Source organism: Rhea pennata, chromosome 2 (genome assembly GCF_028389875.1).
Source record: "Rhea pennata isolate bPtePen1 chromosome 2, bPtePen1.pri, whole genome shotgun sequence".
In the NCBI taxonomy this organism is placed as follows: domain Eukaryota; kingdom Metazoa; phylum Chordata; class Aves; order Rheiformes; family Rheidae; genus Rhea; species Rhea pennata.
In genome coordinates, this window is record NC_084664.1 from 52,851,998 (window position 1) to 52,875,876 (window position 23,879).

The 23,879-nt window shown below is 39.0% G+C and overlaps 1 protein-coding gene across 8 annotated transcripts in view; it reads right to left on the reverse strand.

Moving 5' to 3' along the window:
* The window catches only part of PDE1C (phosphodiesterase 1C), a 313,258-nt gene that overhangs the window by 39,622 nt on the left and 249,757 nt on the right, over nt 1-23,879 (reverse strand). For all 8 annotated transcript variants that reach the window (XM_062569517.1, XM_062569519.1, XM_062569520.1 and 5 more), the window contains 7 exons: nt 23,126-23,226; nt 21,281-21,409; nt 15,188-15,289; nt 13,801-13,921; nt 10,744-10,825; nt 5,066-5,186; nt 3,668-3,843 (listed from right to left, as the gene is read on the reverse strand). In XM_062569517.1, the coding sequence (XP_062425501.1) occupies nt 3,668-3,843; nt 5,066-5,186; nt 10,744-10,825; nt 13,801-13,921; nt 15,188-15,289; nt 21,281-21,409; nt 23,126-23,226 (832 nt within the window). The remainder of the gene's footprint in view (nt 1-3,667; nt 3,844-5,065; nt 5,187-10,743; nt 10,826-13,800; nt 13,922-15,187; nt 15,290-21,280; nt 21,410-23,125; nt 23,227-23,879) is intronic.

Below are 23,879 nucleotides of genomic sequence, written 5' to 3' on the forward strand. Positions count from 1 at the left end.
TGAGTAGCCCAGAATACTCTTAATTTGAAGCCAGCAAGTAGAATATGTACATCCTGATGTCTGAGAGACTGTGGAAGCAGATGAGTATACTCTACAAAATACTCAGCGAAGTCTACTTCAGTCCTACTGAAGTATTCCTGACACCTCCAGCAAAGATGTTTGCGCCCTAAATGACCAGAGGTTTGGCCAGGGAACAAAAATTACCAAAGAATTTCTAAGTATCTTCTCAAATACTTCTAATGAGTGAATCAGAACCAGTTTTGAGAAAAATCTACCAATGATATACAAAAGAGAAAGGGAGAAAGCCATCTTTATACCAATCTGTATTTCCTTGCCAGCAGCTAACTAAAGTTAATTAATTTTTAAATGAATAAATTACGGCTCACATGAAAATATAATTAAATTAGATATGAGCTTCCCTCACTTTATTAATCATTCCTGAAATCTATGGTAGCTTCCATAGATAGCCCAGCTATGCACGTTGATATTTTGCCTGAAGACTTATGGTATGCAGAGGGAGTCTTCCCATTTGAGGATCTGAAAAAGATTCTACGTTTTGCACCTGAACCACAGGAGAGATTCAGCTCCGGAGACCGGGTTTTCTTACAGTACCATCAGATGAGTACCTGTTGTCAAAATTAGTGTCAGAAAATGCTTTAGTCTACATGGTGCTTTGCACATCAGGGTGCATGTTTATTCCGGCTTTTAATTTGTAGCTATTTAATGATGATCCTTTAAGCAAAAAGAGTTCATCAATAAACTCACTTACTTAGCCCATACAGTTGAAGACATTTGCCATAAATACGACACTCAGGATAAAAAAAACACACTGATGCCCTTTCCAAAGGGAAGACAGCAGTCTAGAAACTCTTGAACAATAACACTAACATAAATTAAAGAATAACAACAACAACAATAATAGATGGTTTTCCTTTCCCTATGTCCCCCAGTTGCTATTTGTTGCTGAACAACAGTTACTTGCTTTTTCTGTCCTTTAATAATAATTCTTATTTTTACCATAGGAGCATCTTGCTGCTTTGCAAAGACACTGGTTTGACAGGGGTTGGCAGTTGAAGCCCCTGCTGAGTGGCAGGCCTGCTGCGTATGACCAAGGAAGGCTGGACAGATGGAGGGAGGCGCAGAGATTGCTGCAAGTCAGGGACAAGACAGCAGCAGACCAGAGCGTTTTAACTCTGGGGCACCAGGGTCCAAGAACAGCTCCTTAGTTCCTAGCCCATATAAACATATGCTGAGGCTTTTGTTTGGCTAAATCTTTCAGGATAAAAGAATACACATATTGGCACAGTAAAGGCACTCAGAAACACAGAAATTATTTGAAAACCTGTAAGTTCAGATGACCAGAAGCTTGAACTGTTCTCCCTATCTCCTACCCTTTGACACATAAATTGGGGCCCTGATCAGAGCTATTGGTGGTGAAGTTTGGCCAAAAAGGAAAAAAAAAAAAAAGTAAATTAAATAAGCTATTCTGAGCTGCTAAAGGTTGCCAAAAAGGTAAAGATAAAATTATCTACTCAAGGGATTCCCCATGTCTAATAGTGCAGACTGATGAGTTCTCTGCTCTGAAGTCATAAATTAATTCTTCCTTAGACCCTCACGAGCTGCCAGAAGGATTTTTTTATTGAGGTATTTAAAAATAAAACACTTTCCAGCAAAAGTATTAATAACTAAACATTTATTGTAGGGATAGCCTGTAAAGAATGGGTATGAAGTATTTTATCAATACATATTACCAGCATTTTTTAAGTAATGGGCATGCTCATCTACTTGAATCATAACTTGACATTTACAAGTGCACATTTATAAAAAAATCTTTATGCAAAGCAGTCACTGCAAATGGGGAGAAAGCACATTTAAAAGTTAAATATCCAGAATCTATTACAGTCTACTCTATGTATTTCTTTTAAGTAAAAGGTAAGATATATACTATTTATTTCCCCATAGGACTCTCTTGCATGTAAGATTTTTATCTAGTAGATCCCTAGTAGGTAAGCAAGTATATATGGTACATGTGTTAAAACTCTTAAAAATAGTTAACTGTATTGGCTTCATTCATTCAATACTCACATACTGTGAGATGCTGACCAAGTTAAACACTTTGCTTGTTTGGTTAGCTTTTGTTTGTTCATTCCAAAAAGAATACCCGAATTAGTAAATATCAATTAAAAAAATAAAAAGCATCCAAAAAACTGCCAAATAAACAAATTTTATGTTGTGTTTTTGTTTTTATTTTATTTTTCTGGAATAAATAGATGGGCTTTTCCTGAATGGCGAATTTTAATCCAAAGGAAAATTTAATTTCATTAATGTTTGCCCTTCTGCACCTACACACAGGCCTTTCAATTGGAGAGGAACAATCTGCTCTGGAAAATATTAGAGCTAAGCCAAAGCTTGCATCAGTCCTGAAGCAAAGGCTACATAATGCATTAAAGTCAAGCTTATTCCATTTATATAAAATACAACAACTCCATTAAATAAGGAATTGAGTAACAAGCATTCAGCTCAGAGGAGTCATTGTATCACAGTTTCACCAAGAAAAAAAAATCAAAGATACATTCCTTCTTATTTTGTTCCAAAGCCCATCTAAATCACTCTAGGGTTTGAGGAGGTCTCAAGGCAACTGACAAAACCTGAAGGCAGGACAATTATACCTGTCATTCTCAACATATATTTCTCTCATTTCTTCCTAAAGATCTCCAGTAACAGTGATTAGCAGCCATCTAACTTATTATTACATTATAATCATCTGCTAATTATTTCTCGACAGCCAGAGATACTAAAAAAAAAAAAAAAATCCCTTATTTTGCAGCAGCAGCAGATGTCTGAAAACTACTTTCTGTCTTCTCAGTTGTCTCTTCTTCAGGACAAACAAGTTGCTAATTTTTGAGATGCCTTATAACTTGCTTGACTTTGCTCTGTATAGTCTGCAACTGGTCCATATCTTTCCTGAACCACAGTGTCCAAAAGTGGGCTCATGAAAGAGCCTTACTAACACTGAAAAGAAGGGAATATCAGGTGTTAGGAGCAATGCTTCTGCTTACACCTTGAAATCTTATTTTGTTTAGTTGGCTGACTTTTTTTTTTTTTTTTTTTTTTTGCAATAGCATGATGATATTCTCCCCAGTCAACTTGCAACCAACACAGTCCCTACATTCTTCTGAAATATTTGCAGTCCTTCTCAAATTCATGACTCATGACTAAATGCAGCACACTTTGTAATTCATCATCCAAACTACCACTGCAAATCAAATCCAGCAGTGAATCCAGAGTATGTTGTCATTCTCCCCCAAACTATCGTTCATGCCTCTTCCTACTGAAAACCACTGTCTAAATATACTTTTCCAGCTATTTTTGCACCTACTCTAGATCTGACTCACCAGTTTAGGGGACCTCCCTTACAACTTCCTTTTTTTCTACTTATTGTCCACATCCCTTTCATCATATACACTTACACCACATAGAAGAGAATAAGGCACAGAGGAATTATAATATTCCCATCTTTCTGAATTCACTGTAGGTTGTTGACCTAAAAAAGCAGATTCTTTCAAACTTGAAGTGCTTACTTGGAGAAGAATTTCACTGAAGAAGAGCTTGAAGAAGAAGAGGTCAAAAGATTTTTTATTCTTTCATTAAGAAGTCTTGCTGTTACCTTTGGTGGCTTGTGCTTTCCATTTCTCCCGATTCTGCTGTACCACCTCAGTCCAGGTGGCTTTAAAACATTTGAAGTCCACAGTGAGTATGGAGCAGTTGAGTGAGGCACTTCCTTCTGACCCAGTGCTCTTGACACTTGATCTTTTAACTTCTGAGGGACTAATGCTGTTCAGACTGGCAAACAAGATCACATAACATAGCAGGAACCAGTATATCATATGCCCAAATACAGCTAAGAAGTACTAGCAACTATAAATCTAGGTAAGTTAACAAAGTAAATCAGCAAAAATACACAGCTAAGCTGGAATCCCTCATCTTTCCCTCCTCCTGCACCATGGTAATCAATGTTAAAACAAACAGCACAAGCTGAGACAGTAAAAGGCAGCCTTTCCCTGCTTATTTTTAGGTTTCCTCAGTCCCCAAGAAAAAGAATCACTCAGAGTTGCCCAGACTACTTTTGCTGCCTATTTTCACTCCCTAAATATTTATTGGAGAGTCAGACATTTTCAGAAAGCCAACATGTCAAATAAGAAGCCTCCTAAAATTCATCAATCGGAGCCATTAGGCACCAGACTGCTTCTGAGCTTGTGCAGAGCTTCAGGGTGTCAGGTAAGGCTGAAATCAGGCACTCATTTGAGTTACAGATCCTGCAGTTCTCCTTTAGGGATGGACACTTCATTAAGTACATTTTAATAGAGACAGTAAAGTAACTGACAGGGAAAGAGAGCAGTGGTCACCCTTTGCATACCAACCCAAGGGTAAGTCACCTTGGAGAGGAAATCCTGACTTCAAGGCCCTGCTCTAATGAAGGACCACCAAATACGTGGTTCTTAAATCCCAAGACAGAGTCCTGTCCATGAAAATACAGAAAACAGGGGAGGGAGTTGGCAGGAGGAGGATGGACAGACACTGCCGTCTTCCTCTACTCATTTCTGGTGAAGGTATCCAGAAATTCAAGAGTCATGGCACCTGAAGGAGCACAGGCAGAAGGGAACATGACTTTAGCTTAATAGTGAAAGCGTTCGGCACTGAGAGATCAAACTTGCATTCTGATCTCTGCACCATGGTGTTACACCTTCCTGATGGCAGAGTGGGTTGAACAAGCTGAGACTCCTTACATCCAAACCAAGGAAGCACCTTGTCTTTGGCATTAGTGAATGAGAGAGTTCACCAGACTACATGTCTACAATCATTTGTGTTCACTGCCTTTAGAGGTGGGTCTCAGGTTTATGGCAATCTCCCTCTTCACCCTCTCCATCAGCAGGAGTTTCCCTAAGACACAATCACACCAGAAGGTGAGCTGCCATGTCCACAATGTGGATATCAGGCTTGAGACCTTATGGCACAGAGGAAAACAGGGAAGTTGGGCATAATGGCAGTGCACGCAGTTATTCACCTGGACCGCCTGAACCCCGACAAGCCGGAGCGGGAAGCTTCATCGATGAGCGGCGTTACAATCTTCTCAGTCATGTCAGTCAGCACAGTAAAAGTGGGTTCCACAATGAAATCGATGAAACCTGGGCAAAAACATAGGCAGAGACAAGCAAGCAACAGAAGGATTTATGTGAAATCACTACTTCAGAGATCACATACAACTTCACAGCAAAAAACACGGAGTAAAGAAATTATACGCTGAAAGAGGGATCAGGGAATGCTGCAAAGGGAGAATGGAGTTGTACATTAATCCTTGACCCAAGAGCCCAATAGCTGGATTTAGTGTGCAATAAAAGGCACCTCTTCAAACACTGAAAAGAAACACTGGCAAATCAGAGCGTAAATTGATGCATCAGAACTTGTTTAATATGAGGAGAGTGGTATTTAAGCCAAATTCCTGGTGGATTTGGATAAAACTCAGTTTCAAAGATGATATCTCTAAAAGCAGAAAATTAATATAACAGCAATAATACTGGTAATCTTTGCTGGTGTAGAGTTACATGAACACCTCCCTTACTGCATATCAGCGGGTTACTGTGAATATTCTCTTCTGAATCCTCGCCTGGCTTGTTCTTGTTGATAATAAAACAGATGTAGATGCCTTTCTTCATTTTTAATATGAAGAGCGAAAGGACAAAGAAACAGCCAAATCACTCCTACCTTAGTATACAAATTGCAGAGATGAATATGGTTCTGATCTGATTGTTGGGAAGAGGAGACTGGAGATTCCTGTAGCCATAAAGTCACGTACTGAAGCAACGTGCAAGTTGCACAGAGAAGTTCTGAGAGTGAAGGCCTTACAGGACCTTAAATCTTTCTTTAAATCAGGGCTGTTCCCTGAGGTTGACTTGGCACTTCACTTAGTAAATTCCTTGCTGCTGGAGGTATGCAAGAAACCAGTGATGCCCTTGATCCCTCTTAAGGCACATATCAGTTCAGGTCTTTCACTACTAGACCTTAACTTTGCAGTAGGATGTCAGATGTTTGGTGCCCACTGATGTGTGAGGACATGTAGCATGTTCACTTCACTCTACACCAAATGCTCGTTGCAAAGTTTTCCATGACTACAGGGAAAATGGCTTAGGTCGTGGCTTCCAGCCCTGTGTTACCTCTGGGGCCTATGGCGCTGATTTTAGCTCTTCTACCAGGCATACCTGTGTAACAGCCACTGGATTACCAAATAATCATAATTCTGCCCCACGGTGCCATCACAGAACAACCACAGGAGGAGTAAGATGTTTCAGAATCTGCAGCCGTGAGGCAGATTTTCAATGACATATTGGTTATTTTAATCTCCTGATGATGCCCATATCTGGCTGAATGAGGGCTGTCAGAGTATTCCCCTGTAATCCACACAAACTATGGATTCCTCAGTTTCTCCTTTATGACTGCAGTATAAAATGCTCTTCTCTAACCTGTAACCATACAAATTCAAGCTCGCCTCCAGTTCAACACGGGCTTTGGCTGAGGATATTCCATAAAGTTGATTTTTAAAAAAAGCTCTAAGAATATATTATCAAATCATATGTTTAAATATTTGGTCATTATCAATTGTGGGAATTGTACAATCATACCATTATAAATTTCTGTGGCTGGCTTACAGTATACTTCCATGGCAGATCCTAGTGATTCTGGCTGATAATGGAACAACAAAAGGAGGACAGACCACACTGGTAAAGCATCTGAATTTACACATTTTAACACACATCTATAGTGCAAAGCAGCTGAACATCCTTCTAGTTCCATTCCCCTCCATTTCTGCAAATTCTCCTACTTTTTCCTAAATTTCTAAAAGATGGGTATTTTAGCCTATTTTCATACTTAGCCTAATTAAAAATATTACTTGCAAACTCCCAGATTTGCATTCATTAGAATGTAAATTCTGTAAATTTTGTAAATTTGGAGAAAATATGCATAATATGCATACCTATGAAAGGTACAGAACCTTTCAGTCTTATCTGAACACGTGATTCATACGCCTCTGTAACACTGAGATGGTTTTATCCATTCAAATTTGAGGAAGAAAGAATTTCCAGGAAATTAATTAGAAATGTAAGCAGTACAAAGCCATGACAGGAAACTGTGTGCTGGATCACAACCCAGATAATCCCAAAGTTCATATAACTTCTAAAATACTGGGAATTGCATTGACTGAGAGTAGAGTTACGTGCGTCACAGGAACTCTGAGGCAAGCAGGCAGGCACACACATGTGTGTATAATTATGTTCTCAGGACCTTCAGAGTTCTAGAAATCAGATTTGGCTTCTTTGCTCCTCCAGGGGTAAATAAATAAATATATAAATTGCAGAGTGAAGGGGAATAGAAACCAAAGCCACAACATTTTGTGACTCCCACTTGACAACAGTACTGCCATTTGTTCCATCACCACCTCCAAAACTGAGATGTACAAATCTGATTTCATATATGTGGATTTTACTTTGATAAGACAGAAGCAAGGGTGGGGAAATTATTTCTCTAGTGAAGGAGAGTGTACATGCTAAAATTTCCTATAATCTGAATAAATTATTCAGTTCTATTACCTTTGAATGAGTATTATTATAATAAATTAAGAAGCATAGTCTGTTATAACAGAAACAACACTTGGGACTTTATTAATAATTATGTGGCTTATGTTATATTCCTAAGATCATCCAATATTCCCTCTCTTCTAAAGACACAATGACTTCAATATTGTAATTCAGTTTGATAATTAAAAAAACAAATATCAAATAATAACCTGAATAATATACTACTAGAAATCTACTGATGCTAATCAGTTTATCATTCTTTTTCTTGTTCAATAGCATGAGTGTGGTAAATATTCTGTACCCCAGTGACCAGGATGATTTTATCAATTACTGCTGCACTCTGAGATAGGGTATCCCAGGCACCTATCAAGAGTTTATTTTCATTGCAGCCTGAGAATATCACCATGATGACCAGTGACTAGAGAACAGTTTCCCTAGAGGCCACTACAAAAAATCAGCAGCATTCAATCAGCCTTTATCCAATGTTTTCTGAAGCTGTACTTTTCTTTTTTGCCAACAAAAATAAAAGGATGTTGCTACACTTATCAGCTGCAAGAGAGGATGATGACAGCAGAGTCTGATCTCCAGTCAAACAAGATTCCCACAGTCTGAGATGGAAAAGCTTTAACTCTTCTAATACTCCTGTTGCAAAATACAACTCTTGAGCTGTTTTCCATTGCAATTTGCTTGTCTCTCCCACTTTGATTAGAAGCCTCTCTTCCAGATACGAATCTCATCTGATGGAGCTTATTCTGAGCACTTTCTTTACAAACTGAAGTGACAGGAAAGAGAAAGTCTTTCTTTTGAACAGATCTTTGTTGCTAGAGTGCTTCATTTCTATGGAAAACATTCATACTGCAAGGCCTTCAGTCTGCATTCCTGAAAACCTTTCATCAATAAAAGCGCTTGTCCACTCTGTTTGTTGCATTTGCACAGACCTTAGAATAACAAAGCAGTTACTACAAATAAGCTGAGCCACCAAAACAGGATTTTTAGGATTCATCCCTGACAGAATCAAGAACACAATTTTATTTCACAAATGACAGATTATTTTTATTTGTGTAAACTGATGGCTGCTTGCTACAGATAATAGCACAATTTGGAATTCATGAGGTACTTTCTTCTGCAAAGAAATGCACTGATTACTGTTCCAAGGAACTATTTGTTAAAGCTATTAATCAGACAAATAAATGGATAGGAACAGAATATTTCTCCAAGAATCTCGCTCAGGACTTAGAGAGACTTACCTCAAGTACACAGGCAGAAAACGTAAGAGGTTTTGATTTAATAAAGCAGGTGTTATAGAAAGACATTGCCAATATGTGCAGCAGACTGAGAACCCAAAACTTTATATTATCAGAAGGCAAGATTTATATAGTAGCCTATTAATGTCAATGGATTACTAAACTGCACAAATCAGATATAATGATAAGTAGTGCATAACTAAATGAGGCTGCCTTCATATACTGATAGAGTATAATGTGTAATTGTGTTGATGATGGTTTAATTTGTCATTAATTTTGTAGTGGCTTGGCAACAGATATCAGTGCAGAAGTTTCTTGGCTCTCCTGGCCTTCCCAAGCAAAGGAATATAGAAGAGAACAAGCCAAATTGCTTTTCCAAACACACTGCGACCCTATGCTGGGGCTCAGACAGGCTGTGTGGGATGCACAGCTCCTCTCCACTGTAGGAAGTGAGGGATATGCCTGCAAGTAGCTCACATGAATGCAGAAAAGACATCTCTACATGCCCTTCCCTCCCAGTCATCCAAGGAAAGAGATCGTGTTTTCCCAGTGCAGAGCAGGAGGAGTATTCTGCCTAGGAGTCCTCAAGACAGGCTTTAGCTGATACTGTAGCTCCTAAAGTTTGCTGCTGCTTTTCTCCACCAAGGTGCTGACAGAGCACAAAAGTCCTCAGCAGTCATGTTGTGCTCTGCATGCATAGCCTCTTTTCTGAGTTACTGTTGCAGAGATATAAATGCTACAAGTTTGGAAACTGGGCCAGTCCTGCTTCGGGCTTTTCAAGTTCAGATTCTTGGCTGAACTGCCTAAATGTCCAAAGCCAGGAAAGTCTGGGATGGAGTCACCTCAGAGGATGGCTCGTCTGATGAGAACAATGAAGTATTTTTGAACAGGAATGTCTCTGAGCCACAGATGTGAATTTGAACTTTCTTAAGTTCAGGATATCTTTATCTTTTTCTTTGGCCAGCCCTTTACAGCTCAGAAGACAGCTGAGAAACTTCATACTTGCAATTCTTTGTTTGTTTATGTCCTTTAAGACATTTTCTCACTGCTTTTTTAAAACTAGACCCATTTTTCTCATTCAGAGGGTCAGTGTTTTCTTTCTTGTGTTGTTCTATTTGGCACCCTATTCCATAGTTGAGGTTAGATGACCATCACTCACTTTCTTCTTCACTTGTTTCCTAGGGATAAAGATTCACCCACAAATCTACTTCTTCATTTGTCTTTTCTTGCTCCTGACCTGAACAGGTCTAGCTTACTTAGTCCCTCTTTTCTCCCCAAACATTAGGCTTGTTGCTTCTTCCATTTCCTAATTTTTCACTTCATAGCTGGAGAAGAGGTAGAGAAAGTACTATTGATGAGTCTGTAAAAAATCATCTCTGCTTCTGAAATGATGGAGCAGAAAAAGATTTGATATTTGCTTAGGTTTGGTGGAAAACATCAGTTCAGCTTGAAACACTTCGGGGGCAAATATATGAAAAAAACATAACAATTTTCTACAATTTTCTTCAGGTTTTCAAAATGACTGACACTAGGGTTCTAAACCCACCAATGATAATCATACCACAAAATGTTGCCATACACACCTCATCTTCACAGCTCAGAAAACCAAAGTGTTAGTGTGACAACTGCGCACTGCAGGTAGCTTTGCAGTCACGTTAGAGGTAACTTGATTATCGTGTGGAACCATCACCATAAATTAAATGGCTCCTCAGCTTTGAATTGTTGATCTGGAGAAAATAATGCCATTGTACTTTATTTCCCCTCTATAACCTAATCGCAAATGATGAGAAATCAATGTGATCTTAGTCCAACAAAAGGAGTAAGTTTGCTTTTAAGGTGCTACTTTGAATGCACCAAAAGGGACATACCTATTTGAGACTGAGCAACCATAGTAGACTTGCGGTCACACAGTGGAGAAAAGGGAAGCCCTAGTTCTGCTTCTTTGTCACCCTGGAGAAATAAAATTGAGAAAAGGTTAGGAAAAGGCAAGACCCATTGCACTTCTTTGATATTTTAGATGATTACTGTAAAAGTCTCTCATTTTACTTTCTTTAATAAAGCTTGTAACTTTTTTTAACACAAATTATCTGTAGAGAATTTGAGACTGGTTGGCAACGTTGCAATCCAAAGAAAAGTTTGTGAGTTGAGCATCTTGATTCCAATCTTTTGTCAATTCTTCCTGCCTGTTTGCTATTTCTATGCATCAACTACGCATCAACTGAAAACACCTCTAGAGCACAAGAACACTTCCCAACACAGTTCTCCAGAGAACCTAGAAGAACTCAGTTCTCAGAGACAATCTTTCAAGAGAAAACGTCAATGTCAGGACATGTTCTTTTTGGTCTTTCACAAGACCAAAGGAATTCACAAGTCATGGCTGGCCAAACACAGTTTTCTCAACATTCTCAACATAACTCCTTAAGAGCAAAACTCCAAACACTCATTCCAGCTCTCAGAACTGTACGTCCATTTCCAGCACTATATGGTAGAAGCATCCCTTAGCAGAAGATCAAGAGTTATAACCTCATCTTTGCCAGACTTTCAAGCTTCACATTCTCAAAACGTCCTCTAACTTGGTTCAGTTGCTCTAAAAGAGATTATACTGAGAAGACATCAAGGATGTCATGGTATCAACACTCCTTGCTGAGTATTCAAATTTTAAAAGTTTGTTACTATAGAATCAACGCCTTAAATCAGCAGCTCACTTTAATTGTATTGAACTTTGTGCCACTGTTTCAACTGATGTCAAATGGAAGCTAAAATGGCCATCAAACTAACCAGAAAAAAACTTCTGTAGGCATAGGAATGGTTGACCTTCTCTTTTCGTGTTAATAGAACATACATGAAAAGGTGGGTATAATTCCTGTTAGATTTTTGGATGGAAAAACAAGCAAATTGAAGTACAATTCTGCTTTACATCAAGAATTTGATGTACAAACCTCAGGGTAAACCAGAAACCAAACACAGAACCATTTCCAAGTAATGTTCCACTTACATGTCTGTTGCATCTCTCAGAAAAGCATCTCTCAATGCCAGCTCTTACCTAAGCTTCTTTCTTCTGTTAGTCCTTGTGCCTCTTAAAAACCTCAGCACCTAAATCTCTTTAAAAGGGAGCCCCTAACCTGATTCTGCTCAGAGAGATACTTGCCTTCTTCTAAGCTGCTTGGCAGCTTCCTCATAGCTACCAAAAGTGCATTAATAAAATAAATTAATTCCTGCAAGATATTTGCTTTAAGAGATGCTCACCATAGCTGCCAAATGTCAACAAATCAGTACTGTATTTAGCACAATTCACAGCTACAGCATGGTTACTTAGGGTAAGAAAACTGTATGTCACATCACAAAATACTTGGAAAACTATACGACTGGAGACTTGTACTCATACACGTTAAGTCAGGCTTTGTATCTCTGTAGAGCATATACCAGAAGGGATGTGAAAAGCTCTATAAAGAAGTGAACATCTCAGCTGAGGCCAGACCAGTTCCTTAACCCTATAGTCACCTGTTGCACTATTGCTGTCACATATGGATTTATTTATTGATTATTATTTTATATATTTATTTATATATTTATTTATTTTATATTTTATATAATTTATTATTATTTAACTTCAATGAACTCTAGCTCACACTTCAGGGTAAACTTGTGCTTAAGGACTTTCCTGAAGATGAAATTTGTGCTGCATCTAAATTTGAACTAGGATACAAGATTTACATAAACTTTATCTAAAAACAGAGGTATTTGTAATTTAAAAATAAAGTAGGATTTGTTGGCTGAAATTAATTATCCTCATGAAAATTGAAAATAATAATTTTCTCTTCACTACACTTGTAAAACAGATCAAAAAATGTATTTTTATGTTCTCATATCTGGTTAATCTTAAATCCCTCACCAATCTTTACTCTACAGTGGTGTATTTTATCAAATCTAGTATCCCTCTGAGCTGGGAAAGAGTAAATATGCTCAGTGGCAGAGTTTCCCCTAAAATATATATGAAAATCACCCTCATTACATAAGCCTCCTGTGTGGCAACACAGAGACAACTGCAGCCGTAATCCACCTTCTCCCACATAGTAAATCCATTCTTAGTTTGAAAAACAAATTAAAGAATTCATTTCTAAGCAAAGCTTTGCAATGTTCTCATTAAGAAGAGATTCCCACAATGCCTTTAAAAAATTATACCATTTTAAAGTTTTGTTTAAACTTTTTTAAACTGTTATATATTTTTTTCTTTTTTGCATTCAGTTTTACTACAAAACATGAAGTCATTGAACTTTGGAGGAAAATCAAGTAATTAGTTTTCTGCTTAGTTTAGTAATTCATATTGATGGAAAGTATCACATACACGCCAAAGTGGTCTGTTTGCTTTTACTTTTTTAAGATAGCTCTTTAAATGCTTTTAATTAGTCAGCTGTGGGAGCTTACAGTTATCACACTGAGCTTAATGATTTGTCTAGATTTGTGGGTCTATCAACAGAAAGCCCACTGTGAACTATAAAGTAAATCAGTTCACTTCATCTAAAGTAAGGGTAATGCGTTTTTCTTATCTACTACAACAATATACTTACAGCTCTCTAAAGTATAGCTATCCGAACCTATTTTCTGTGATTCTACACCTAAGCACAATGTCAAATAATTTTGATCATTAGAAACACGTACTGAACCTGTAAGATTAATTGGCCCAGCTTAGCTTCCCAAATCAGAATACTTGCTACAAAGATAACATCTATATCTACAAGCATGTTCCCAAGAAATGTAATAAGCAGTGCCATAGGTATCAGATGAGAAAGGTCTATATCATTTAGAATGTTCTTCAGAAAATCAGGGAAAAAGAAAAAGATGGGTCCGTATTTTCCTACTTCCATGCCCAGTTCTACACACTCCATCTGTGCTGCAGAAAAGCAAGGGAACTTCCTCAGCTTTACCTGTCTGAAGAACTCCTCCAGCAGAGACATGGTCCAGCGATGATGGAGGTCCCAGGCCTTGGCTGGATGACTGATATCTGCTGTATGCAACAACAGTGATAAGGCTTTCGGCTTGTCAATTCTGAAAATCCAAAGGATCAAACAAGTTAATTGTCAGCTCTTGCACTGGAGAAGGACAAAAATCTCACCTAAAGAGGGAAATGAGCCCATTAGAATTGTTGGGAAGAATATTAATGGACTGAGTGTTCACAAAACCTGACAACTATGAAAGATCAAGTGTCTGACTTCTCAGATATACCCTTCCCGTTGTAACACAGGCATCAAGTGCAAGAGAAACTCAGCCTTGCTGAGGTCCTTTCCTGGGTTGCTTGTCTCTTTGAAGAGTTGCAGTGTTCCCCATTCCAGCTGGACTATTTTTATGCCACTCAGAAGAGGATTTAGTCCCTACTGTCTTAATTTAGTAAAATAGTTTGGATCTGATTTTACTGGCACTGCTGAGCCTACTCAGTAACTGGTAAATGCAACATGTTCCACTGATAAAAAACTAGTGTGCAGTCAGAAGATGATCCTTGCACTGGCTTCTACAGAACAAAAAATCTGACAATTTCAAAATACTGGGGTCCAAGAACCCAATACATAATGCTTTTGGGGGACAGATAGGTTCAGCTTTTAATTCCAGTTTTTGATTGCCTGAAATAGCTGGAAGAGCTGTAGTTCCTGAGAGGTCAGACTGGCTAGCTGCATTTCGGTCTGATATAGGTACAATCTTGGCAGGCTTTAGGCAGAATTGCATCCAAGGTGAAAAACTGACCTTCACTCAGAACTTTCTGCATTGTATATTTTCTTGAGGAGGGTATGTGTTGTAGACAACACACTCCAGCTCCCAGGGCCTCACTGGGGAAAAAGAAATGGTCTTCCCCCCTATTGCTCCATCAGTTTTTTTTTCAAGTCCTTCCCCTGGTGCATCTCAGATTATTTTTGTCTTTCCTGTGATGATGCAGCAGGCCCTTGCAACAGTGGCAGGTGCTAACATCTGCAGAACTTAATAGCCCTGAGTTATAATCAAGTTGTAGAGGAAGTCACTCAGTCCCGCTGGATCATGTCCTTGATATTATCTTGAATTGCCAAAGGAAATGACCACGAAAGCTTATCCCAACATTGTGACCTTTGCAAAGCTTTGCTCCATCAGCACAGACTAGAGATGGGGGATAAGGGATGTCAGTCCACTCCTAAGCAAATTCATTTAAAAAAGCAACAGCAGAAATACAATTGGTGTGGATATCAAAAAAGAGTGAGGGCCTCTGGAGAGGTGTTTTTGAAGTCAAATAGTGGCAATGTACCAGCTGAAATGTGACCCCTCTCTGCACGGTGTTATGAAGTGACTCACCCTTCTGGCTGCTGCAAAGCATTCTTCATGGCTTTGATTTGCTGGAAGTGACAGGACATATCAGTGGCCAACACCATCTCAATCACTAGTGCTCTGAATTCCCTTTTGGATGGTATCATGATGAGAGGAGCAAGGGAGAAGAAAAATGAACAACAAAATCAGGCACTCTTCACTTTCTTTTGTGTCTATCAGCAAACTGTTGCCAGCACTTCTGCCTTGTATGTCATACTTTCTGTTATTCCTCCTTCAGGTAGGGGGAGAAAGATGAATATTTTCTACAAACACAAAAGTGCGAAGGCTGTGATTTAAGCCAGGTGGCTAACCCTTGCAAAGAGAAATCCTAGAAGTTTGTGAAGAGCCCACTACTACACTCCTTCTTTAATTAAGCACAAAATTCTTGAATTGATTTCTTATATAGGATATTCTTAGAAGTTAGCAAAAAGATTGTTTAAGGTCTGGACATGAGGCATGTGAACTTTGAAACATGAATTTCTATCAAAATGACAAAAAATAGATGTTTTGCAAACATTAATATCTATGTTGAAAGTTTATTTACTCATATTATTAAAGGAAAAACAATATATTAAAAAGTTGTTCTGTTATATGCAATGTTTGCTTTTGTTTGTAAAATACATAGAGAAATCATCTTATTACCATGTATCAATAATCCTTTCCTATAACAGGAATAAAATTATAAATCTCTAACTGTAACCTAGGTACATTTTATATTACTACTGATCCTAATCAATCTACCCATGCTTTAGAGTATCTGTATTACTTGCCTGATACTACTCAGTGTTACCTGTATGAATTTTCTTTCAAGCATACTAAGTAAGGATCTGATTGAAATCCCTTTGAAAACAGTGTGGATATCTTAGAACTTTTAAAATATCAAAACTCCCTGATCTAACATAAAATAAAAAATTATTTTCTCTTTTTTTTTTTCAGTTCAGCTATCCACAAGTTAAAGCTGTAATAGAGGAAAAACAGCCCAAGGTTAGTGTACCAGCCTGGTATTTGGAAGATTCAAAACAGGTCATTTGTCATTTAAAAGTTTGCTATTCTTCTCTTCATGAATCTTTCATGGAGACACAGTCTATTTTGAGCATGTCTCCTTTGTCTCTGGTGGCTATCCTCAAGTTCCAGCCCCCAGACTGTTGCACAGAGACCCAAGACCACTGTGCTCACCCTGTCCCAAGGGTGGTAGGTAACCGAGGGCACCAAGGGTAGGTAACCAGCAGTCCTGCGCACATGTTACGATGGCATCTGCTGGCCTTGCTCTTTCCCCACCATGTTCCTCATTCCCACCCTACGTAGAAGTACTTCCATAGCCAGGCAGGGCATTCAAGCAAATGACACGGCTTCAAACAAACTTTTTTTACATTATTTTGTTTTTTGTTTCTTGTCAGTCCTGGGTCAGTTCCCTGGTCTGGTTCACTTCCCAGTGGCACAAACCCTGCCTTGTCAACATTGCCAAGAGGAGGCATAAGAGGAAAACCTGCTTCTTTCAGCAGCAGCGCCAGCATACGGCAACTGAAAATGCTCGTGGAGTAAGAACTTCCAGCCCCACAACTGCAAAGTCCATGGGTTCACTCCAAATCAGAGATAAAGTGAAAGCCAGTGTGGGTGAATTTGGGCTGAAACGTAACTGTGAGCCCAGAGCAAACACAACCTAGAGTACACCACCAAAGTATCTATTTAGTCTCCCAGCACATGGGGACACTGACACATCTCTACTGAACACACACATTTACAAAGCCTATTCTTTCCTACAAGGTGTCAGAGACTTCTGTGCTCCAGAAGACCTTGGAAATGTTTTAAATGTTGCATTTTTGAAAGTAGCCTGAGAAATGAGGAGCTAAAATCAAGTTGGCTAAAAGGCCAATCTTGGTACAAAATTCAATGTTTTGTGACAACAGAAGTGCAGTCACATGAAAGTCTCCCAGCGATCTGTACTACTAAAGAGTTACATTAACTTGGGGATGGGTTTTCTTTCAGGTCCCCTTAAAGGAAGGTCCTTTGTAGACCCAAAATCTATTTTACAAATCTGGCTGTGCTGCTCAGCTGACAAATTATGGATTTGAGGATGTCTTGTTACATTTTCAGATGTTGTATCTTGCAGTAGAATGTACATTTCCCTGAGGCCAGAAGCTAGGGTACACCACATTCTTATATCGATAACATATCATTCAGAAGTTACCAAATTTGAAAATAAATTATAAGATAATTTGCCCAGGCCTTTTAATAGCCCCTACAGAATCTGAGAAGGGCACATTTAGATGGAGAGGGCAGGCTGTTAGGGAACAGGGGCAGGAAAAGCAATAGGACAAGAGACAAACCTGGACTTTTCTGTTTTATTTTTGTCGCATGCTGCATAATAACTTACCCTATGGCCAATGTCACAGTTTTGGGCTTTTGGTTTTTAACCAATACTGTGCAAATTATTCTCATGAAAACATGGTATCTGAAATAGCCCTATGAGCAAGTACAGCAACACTTTTATGGCATTTTACTATCAATTGCTGAAATAAACTGTAGTTGACTTTACATCTAAATATTTCCAAATCTTCCATTGGTCCATCTAGAAAATATCTTTATTTGCTCTTTAAAATAATTACTTCATGGCTTTATCTTTCTTACCAATGTTGCCTCATGGAACATGAGGCATTACATTACTTTGTTGGATTCTTTTTTGGATATAGTTGTCCTCTGTATCATAGAATCATAGAATCAGTAAGGTTGGAAGGGACCTCTGCAGATCATCTAGTCCAACCTCCCTCCCCCCTGCTCAAGCAGGGGCACCTAGAGCATGTCAGACAGGGTTGCATCCAGGTGGACCCTGAAGATCTCCAGAGAAGGAGACTCCACCACCTCTCTGGACAAGCTGGTCCAGTGCTCCGTCACTCTCACAGGGAAGAAATTCCCCCTCACATTCAGGTGGAACTTCCTGAGGTTCAATTTCTGCCCATTGCCTCTTGTCCTGTCACATGAGACAACTGAAAAGAGTTTGTTCCCGTCCCCTCGACACCCTCCCTTCAGGTACTTGCACACATTGATAAGATCCCCCCTCAGTCTTCTCTTCCCCAGGCTGAAGAGGCCCAGCTCTCGCAGCTGTTCCTCATAGGGCAGATGCTCCACTCCTCTGATCATCTTCGTAGCCCTACGCTGGACTGAATCATTTCTCACCGTGGTGCTGCATCCTAGTGCAGGAGTTGCACTCCCAAGAACTCATGAGAAATAGACAGGAAAAGGTTGTTTCAGATCATCTAATCCATACCCTAGGAACCAACAGGGCGATCTGCAGATTTTGTCCGTTTTGTCCAGTTGAGGTCTCAATTCTTTATTCTCCTGGAAGCTAACAGATGAAGGAAGAATGCTGCCTCCAGGAAATATTTTCAATGGCTGATAGTCACTGAAGGTGTAACATTCAGATGATGCATGTGCCTATCCTCGATTATACAGCCATGCATCTGGTATTATGTACAAATGAAGGCTCTGAGCAAAGCTGTCTTTAGACAAAACCATTCAAGGTTTGACTTTACAGTCTCCAAAAGAATAACATTGACTGAGATGGAGTGCTCAGAATTATCTGAGGGACCAAACCCCAAGCAGCTTTACTGACAAATTTAGTAATGCTTTAAAGGTTACTTCCCAAAGCTATATTCTGATATAGAGTTAAGGAGCTAAACATTTTCCAGATGCCTTTTTAATCCTGTACTTGACAGTAAAGGGCTTGCACTAAATATGCTCTGCTTCAATAAACTGCATGGAAATTATTAACAGTGAAATACAGTGCCAGAAATGACATCTATAACAGTGTCTTGGAAAGCATCTGTTCACTTAGAGTTTATTTTCTTAATTCAGTGTGATCTGTTTTTGTTATAATTTCTTCATTTACTTGTTGATGACTTGTGCAAATGGGATTCATCAAATAAGGCAACTCAACTGACTTTCAAATATTTAATAAACAGCAGAGGTTTTTAAAACAGAGAATAAAATGTAGTTTAAACACAAATAAGCCTTCATCTCTTCTCCCTGACTATAACCCAAAAGGTAACTTTCAGGCTCAACAGCTTACCCTACAAAACTTGTGCCCATCTGTTTTTCCACAATAAAATCTAGCCAATATTTTCCACATTTCTTTCCTGAAAATACACTCCCTAACTAAATGACTGAATATCACAAAACAAACCAAATCCACACATGTACATCTAGGATTGAGAAATGTCCTGATCTTCAGTTTTTCTCTTACTAATAACATCAGACTTTAATGGGCCCTCAGTTTAAAAGGCACTTTAGAATATACTTTCCAAAAACAGCCATTGGGCCTTTTGCTCAAAGAGATCTATCAAGTATGTCTACAAAAAAAAACTCCTGTAGTTTCTAAAAGCATCCTTTGATATAGAGGGTGTTGCTTTTGAGTGCCAGTCCAAGAAACTTTGGGGCTTCTTGTTTTTTTTCTCAACACCTCCGATCCTGCTGAATTCAGCTGATGTTTTCAGTGCTTCCCAAACATTTGCCTATGGGATTTCAAAGTGGCAGGCAAAGGCAAAGGCATACAAAAATCACAGCATTTTGGCATTAGCACACACCCAGATAATGGCCTTTATTCCGCAGCTGCTGCTTGATCAGCAGCTACAAAATAATGCGGCCCTACTTGGGGGAGAACAAATAAGCAATCCAAATCACTCCGTATTAGTCCAGGCAGTTACCATATTTCTCAAAAGAGACCGGTGAAACTTCAAATATAAGCACCTACCTCAGCAGCGTGCACATTTTGACACTATGGAATTAACGAGAAACATCTGAAGCTAGTTGCGATTCAAGCAACAACAGCAGACCATTTCCCTGAAGACAGCGCCTATGCAATGAAGTGGTCTCCAGCAGCTGCTCCACTGCTCTCAGTTAGACAGTGCCTCTAAGGCCGCTGTGTCTAGCCAGTTAGTTCCTTGCATTTCCCCCGACAACATAAAAGGAGGCAGTAATTTGCTACCAGTATTTGACAAGGCATTACCAGTTGTAGCTAAAAAACAAATTAAATTTTTAACACCTCAATGCAGATTTTTTTTTTTTTAAGTTCCTGCTTGCTGCCCACCATGAACCTATTTTCTATATTGGGGCGGGGGGGGAGGAATTTCTCAGGCCACTCCTCTGCAACACTCCTACTGACTGCAACCAGCCACTTCAGATCCTGGGTTTTATTTCTGGCAGCCATCTAGAGCATCATGTCACTGTCCACCCTGTTCATAAGTTGAAATACACAGGAAATTCAAGCCAAAGCAACTAGAAAGCAAAGTCTTCGCAGACCAACTTACCAGAAGCTAGATCCCTGAGAAGGGCTCAGGTCCTCCAGTTCCCATTAAAATAACAAGAACTGACTGCTCAGTACTGTGTCTGCTTTAAATGTATGCAGGAGGCATTGTGCGTTACATAAGATGGTACAAGATACCTTCCCTCCTATGGAAAAGGATTCTTCCTGTCTAGCACACTGGGTTATTTTTAAAATACTGCTCCTTGGAGCCCAGAAAAAACACAAAAAAAGAAAGCCCCATCAGCCTGAATTATCTGCTCTTAAAAAACAAGCCATGGGCTGATTTTTGCACATAAATTATATGTTTCACAAGGCTTATTTTGAGTTACAGCTTCTTACATCACCTTGGGATATATTTTACACTGATTTATAGCTCCTTGGACTTGATTCTTATTTTTTTCATTTAGTCTCACTTATAATTTTCAGGCAGAGTAAAGGGGGCCTCAAAGTAGATATAGGTTATGCTTATGCTTTAGCAGGAATGAAAAGCAGGCCACCTTTACACTCACTCACAACCTGATCGCGTACAGGGTGCATCTGAGACTTCAAAATCACATGAGAGTCCCACTGTATGTTATAATTCATGGTCTCTGAGTTTAGTCTCACAGCTACAAGAGATGAAAACCAAAAGCAGAAATAAACACTTTTTCAAGCTCTTTTTGCCTCAGCAATAACAATACTAATGTGCAATACGCAGTAACACATATTACCATTCAAACAAGGCAATAACAATCCATGGCAATGCCACAATGTTCCTAAGCAGCCACCACGTTCATTTTTACCTCCAGTCATCCTTTGAGAGGTTAGATAAAATATTCATCTCTTCATCATCTTGCAAAAGACGATACGCTGCACTAACGTGGTGATTTTCAAGCACAGAACGATCATTATATAGAATGGCTGAATCTGACCTGGCATTTCAAAAAAAAAAAAAAAAAACACAGGAAAAGTTATATTTCTTCCATATCTAGAGTCTCACATTCAGAAATTTTCCCTTGATCAGCTACAAAGATTAGTTCTTATTGCACAGATACTAGCATTTTAGGAGCACTTGTAATACTTTGTCCATTGCTGTTATTCAGTAAAGGAAAATTAAAGATCAAAATTCGCCATGAAGCTACCTCATCAGCTGAGACTCACCTAGTCTCTTTTTCACATATTAAAAAAAAATAAAAAAAAAAAAGATATTGAGAACTTTCTGACTGTGAGAGATGCATAGACTTGAGGTTGAATCACGAGGTTCTTTTCCAGCTCTTGTGTATATTACTTTCATATTGAAGCCTGACTGAGTCTAAGGAAGCAATTGCAAGATGTGTCCCAATACTGTTTCCAGCACAGCAAACCAGCTGTAAACAAGATATAACTGAACTGCCTTCTATCATCCATGCATTAGACTGTGCTGTACAGAAATGCAATTGCCATTGGGACAGAGTAAGACCAAAGGTATCTCACGCCTTATTTTTAGCTCCAGAGCATGGATCTGAAATTGCTGAATGGTTGAACTGGTCTGAAGATGAAGTGCTTGCTGGAAGTTAACAGCAATTCTAGGTGAGTGTAGTCTATTATAGACTCCACTCAGTTCTGCTTCCCAGAGAGGAGTTTTTCTCCTCTGACATTTTACACCCTCTGATGTTACAGGAATTAAATTAGATCCCTAATTCTTGCATGCATGAAGTGTAAGGACTATGAGTGTGCCTAGCCCTAGAACAGAGACAGAAATGCCTGTCACTGTTCCCAAGCTTCACTGAGCATATGTGTGGTTCATCCTTATCAGCCTTTAGATAGCTGTGATACACAGCATGATTCAGCTAACACATTCTAGACATCTAATTAAGAGTAAGATGAAATGTGTCTTCAAAATGCCCAAGTCTGTCCATTGTCTGTTGAGGACATCTCGTTTTGTTACTGGCATCAATAGATTCACACTATCAAAATAATACACAGATGTTAGGTGCTCAGTTATCACCAGAACTAGACATGTCACAGTCTTTGCATACGCTTGAATGTCGCTGTCTTCTTCATCTCTTAGTTCCAAAACAATGCCGGCCCAGTCCAGTCTGTGATCAACTAACTACTCACCAGCAATTTCCAAAGCTTTAAAAAGTAAATGTGATATGAGTGCAATAACTTACCACTGAACAGTTAACTGTAAACACATGCCCTTGCTGCAGGTGTGATATTTCACGAAGTAAAAACAGTATCAGTGTGTAATGCTGGTATTCACTACTGCACAGAGATATTGAGGAGTATCTGATTTATGCAGGTAAATGTTTGATTCTTAAAATTCAACCAGGAGAAATACTCTTGAAGTAAGGAATCTTCTCCAAAACTACACCACCATTATAATGATCATCAGCAATTTGTCTTTGGTGAATTACATGGAAATACTTTGAGACTTTCCCTTTTCCTGATTATTAATATAAAATAATGCTCAGGAAGTTAGAATATCTGTATTTCATTGTAAATGGCTAAGGAAGAGAAAATTAAATGCAGCGTGAGGAAGTGAACTTTCCTCCTCTCACACTTTCAAGCAAAAGCTTCTGCATTTCTGTACAGCTGTGCTGCTATTCGCTATAGGTTTTCCCCTCCATTTCCCATCCCTTCCTAGTGATTTACAACAGCCTCACCGTGTCTGGATGTGAAAGTTGTTGGTGGTTCCAGTGTGTTCATAGTCGTGGATGGCAGCTGCGAAGATCATAGCAAAGATCTCCAGCTCTGTCAGCCAGTGCTGAAAAGAGATTACAGAGCAATCAGATAAGCTGTCATTTTCCCAGGCATTAAGGCTTTTGTCTTTTAAGGCAAACTATCCCCTGCTGACAGTCAACACTGCACATCATTGCTTTTTCCCTGCAGCCTGCCAGCTGTTCCAAAGCAAACTTCTCTTGCTGATACATGAAAGCTGAACCAGTGTTTTTCCTGAAGCTTCATCTAAATAAATTGAACTTCAGCAAGATGGTTTCAGGAAATAATAAGGTTTGAGACAGAGTGAGAGGTAATATTTGCCCTTCTTAGACAGCAAAGTGGGAGGAAGAGAGAGAGGGAATCCTCAAGAAAATCAAGGTTCTTCAAGTAGAACTTGATGATACATATGTAGGTATCCACATACCACCAAGAGTATATATTTTCAGCTCTGATCATTTGGGTAGTGGACCCTCAAATACAGAAGAATGTCACTTATTTCCAATAACTAGAAGAGCTTTTGTGAGTCACTGAATCATGAGGAAAACAGGGAACACAGTCTCACAAGATGTATGTCTTGTTATTTACTTATAATTTAGAGAAACATCGGAGAAAGCCCTGAGGTCTTTTTTTTCCTAATTGCCTAGTCAAAATCTCATTTTTCAATGCTTAAGTTGCTTTTGACTTAGACTTCTAAATGAC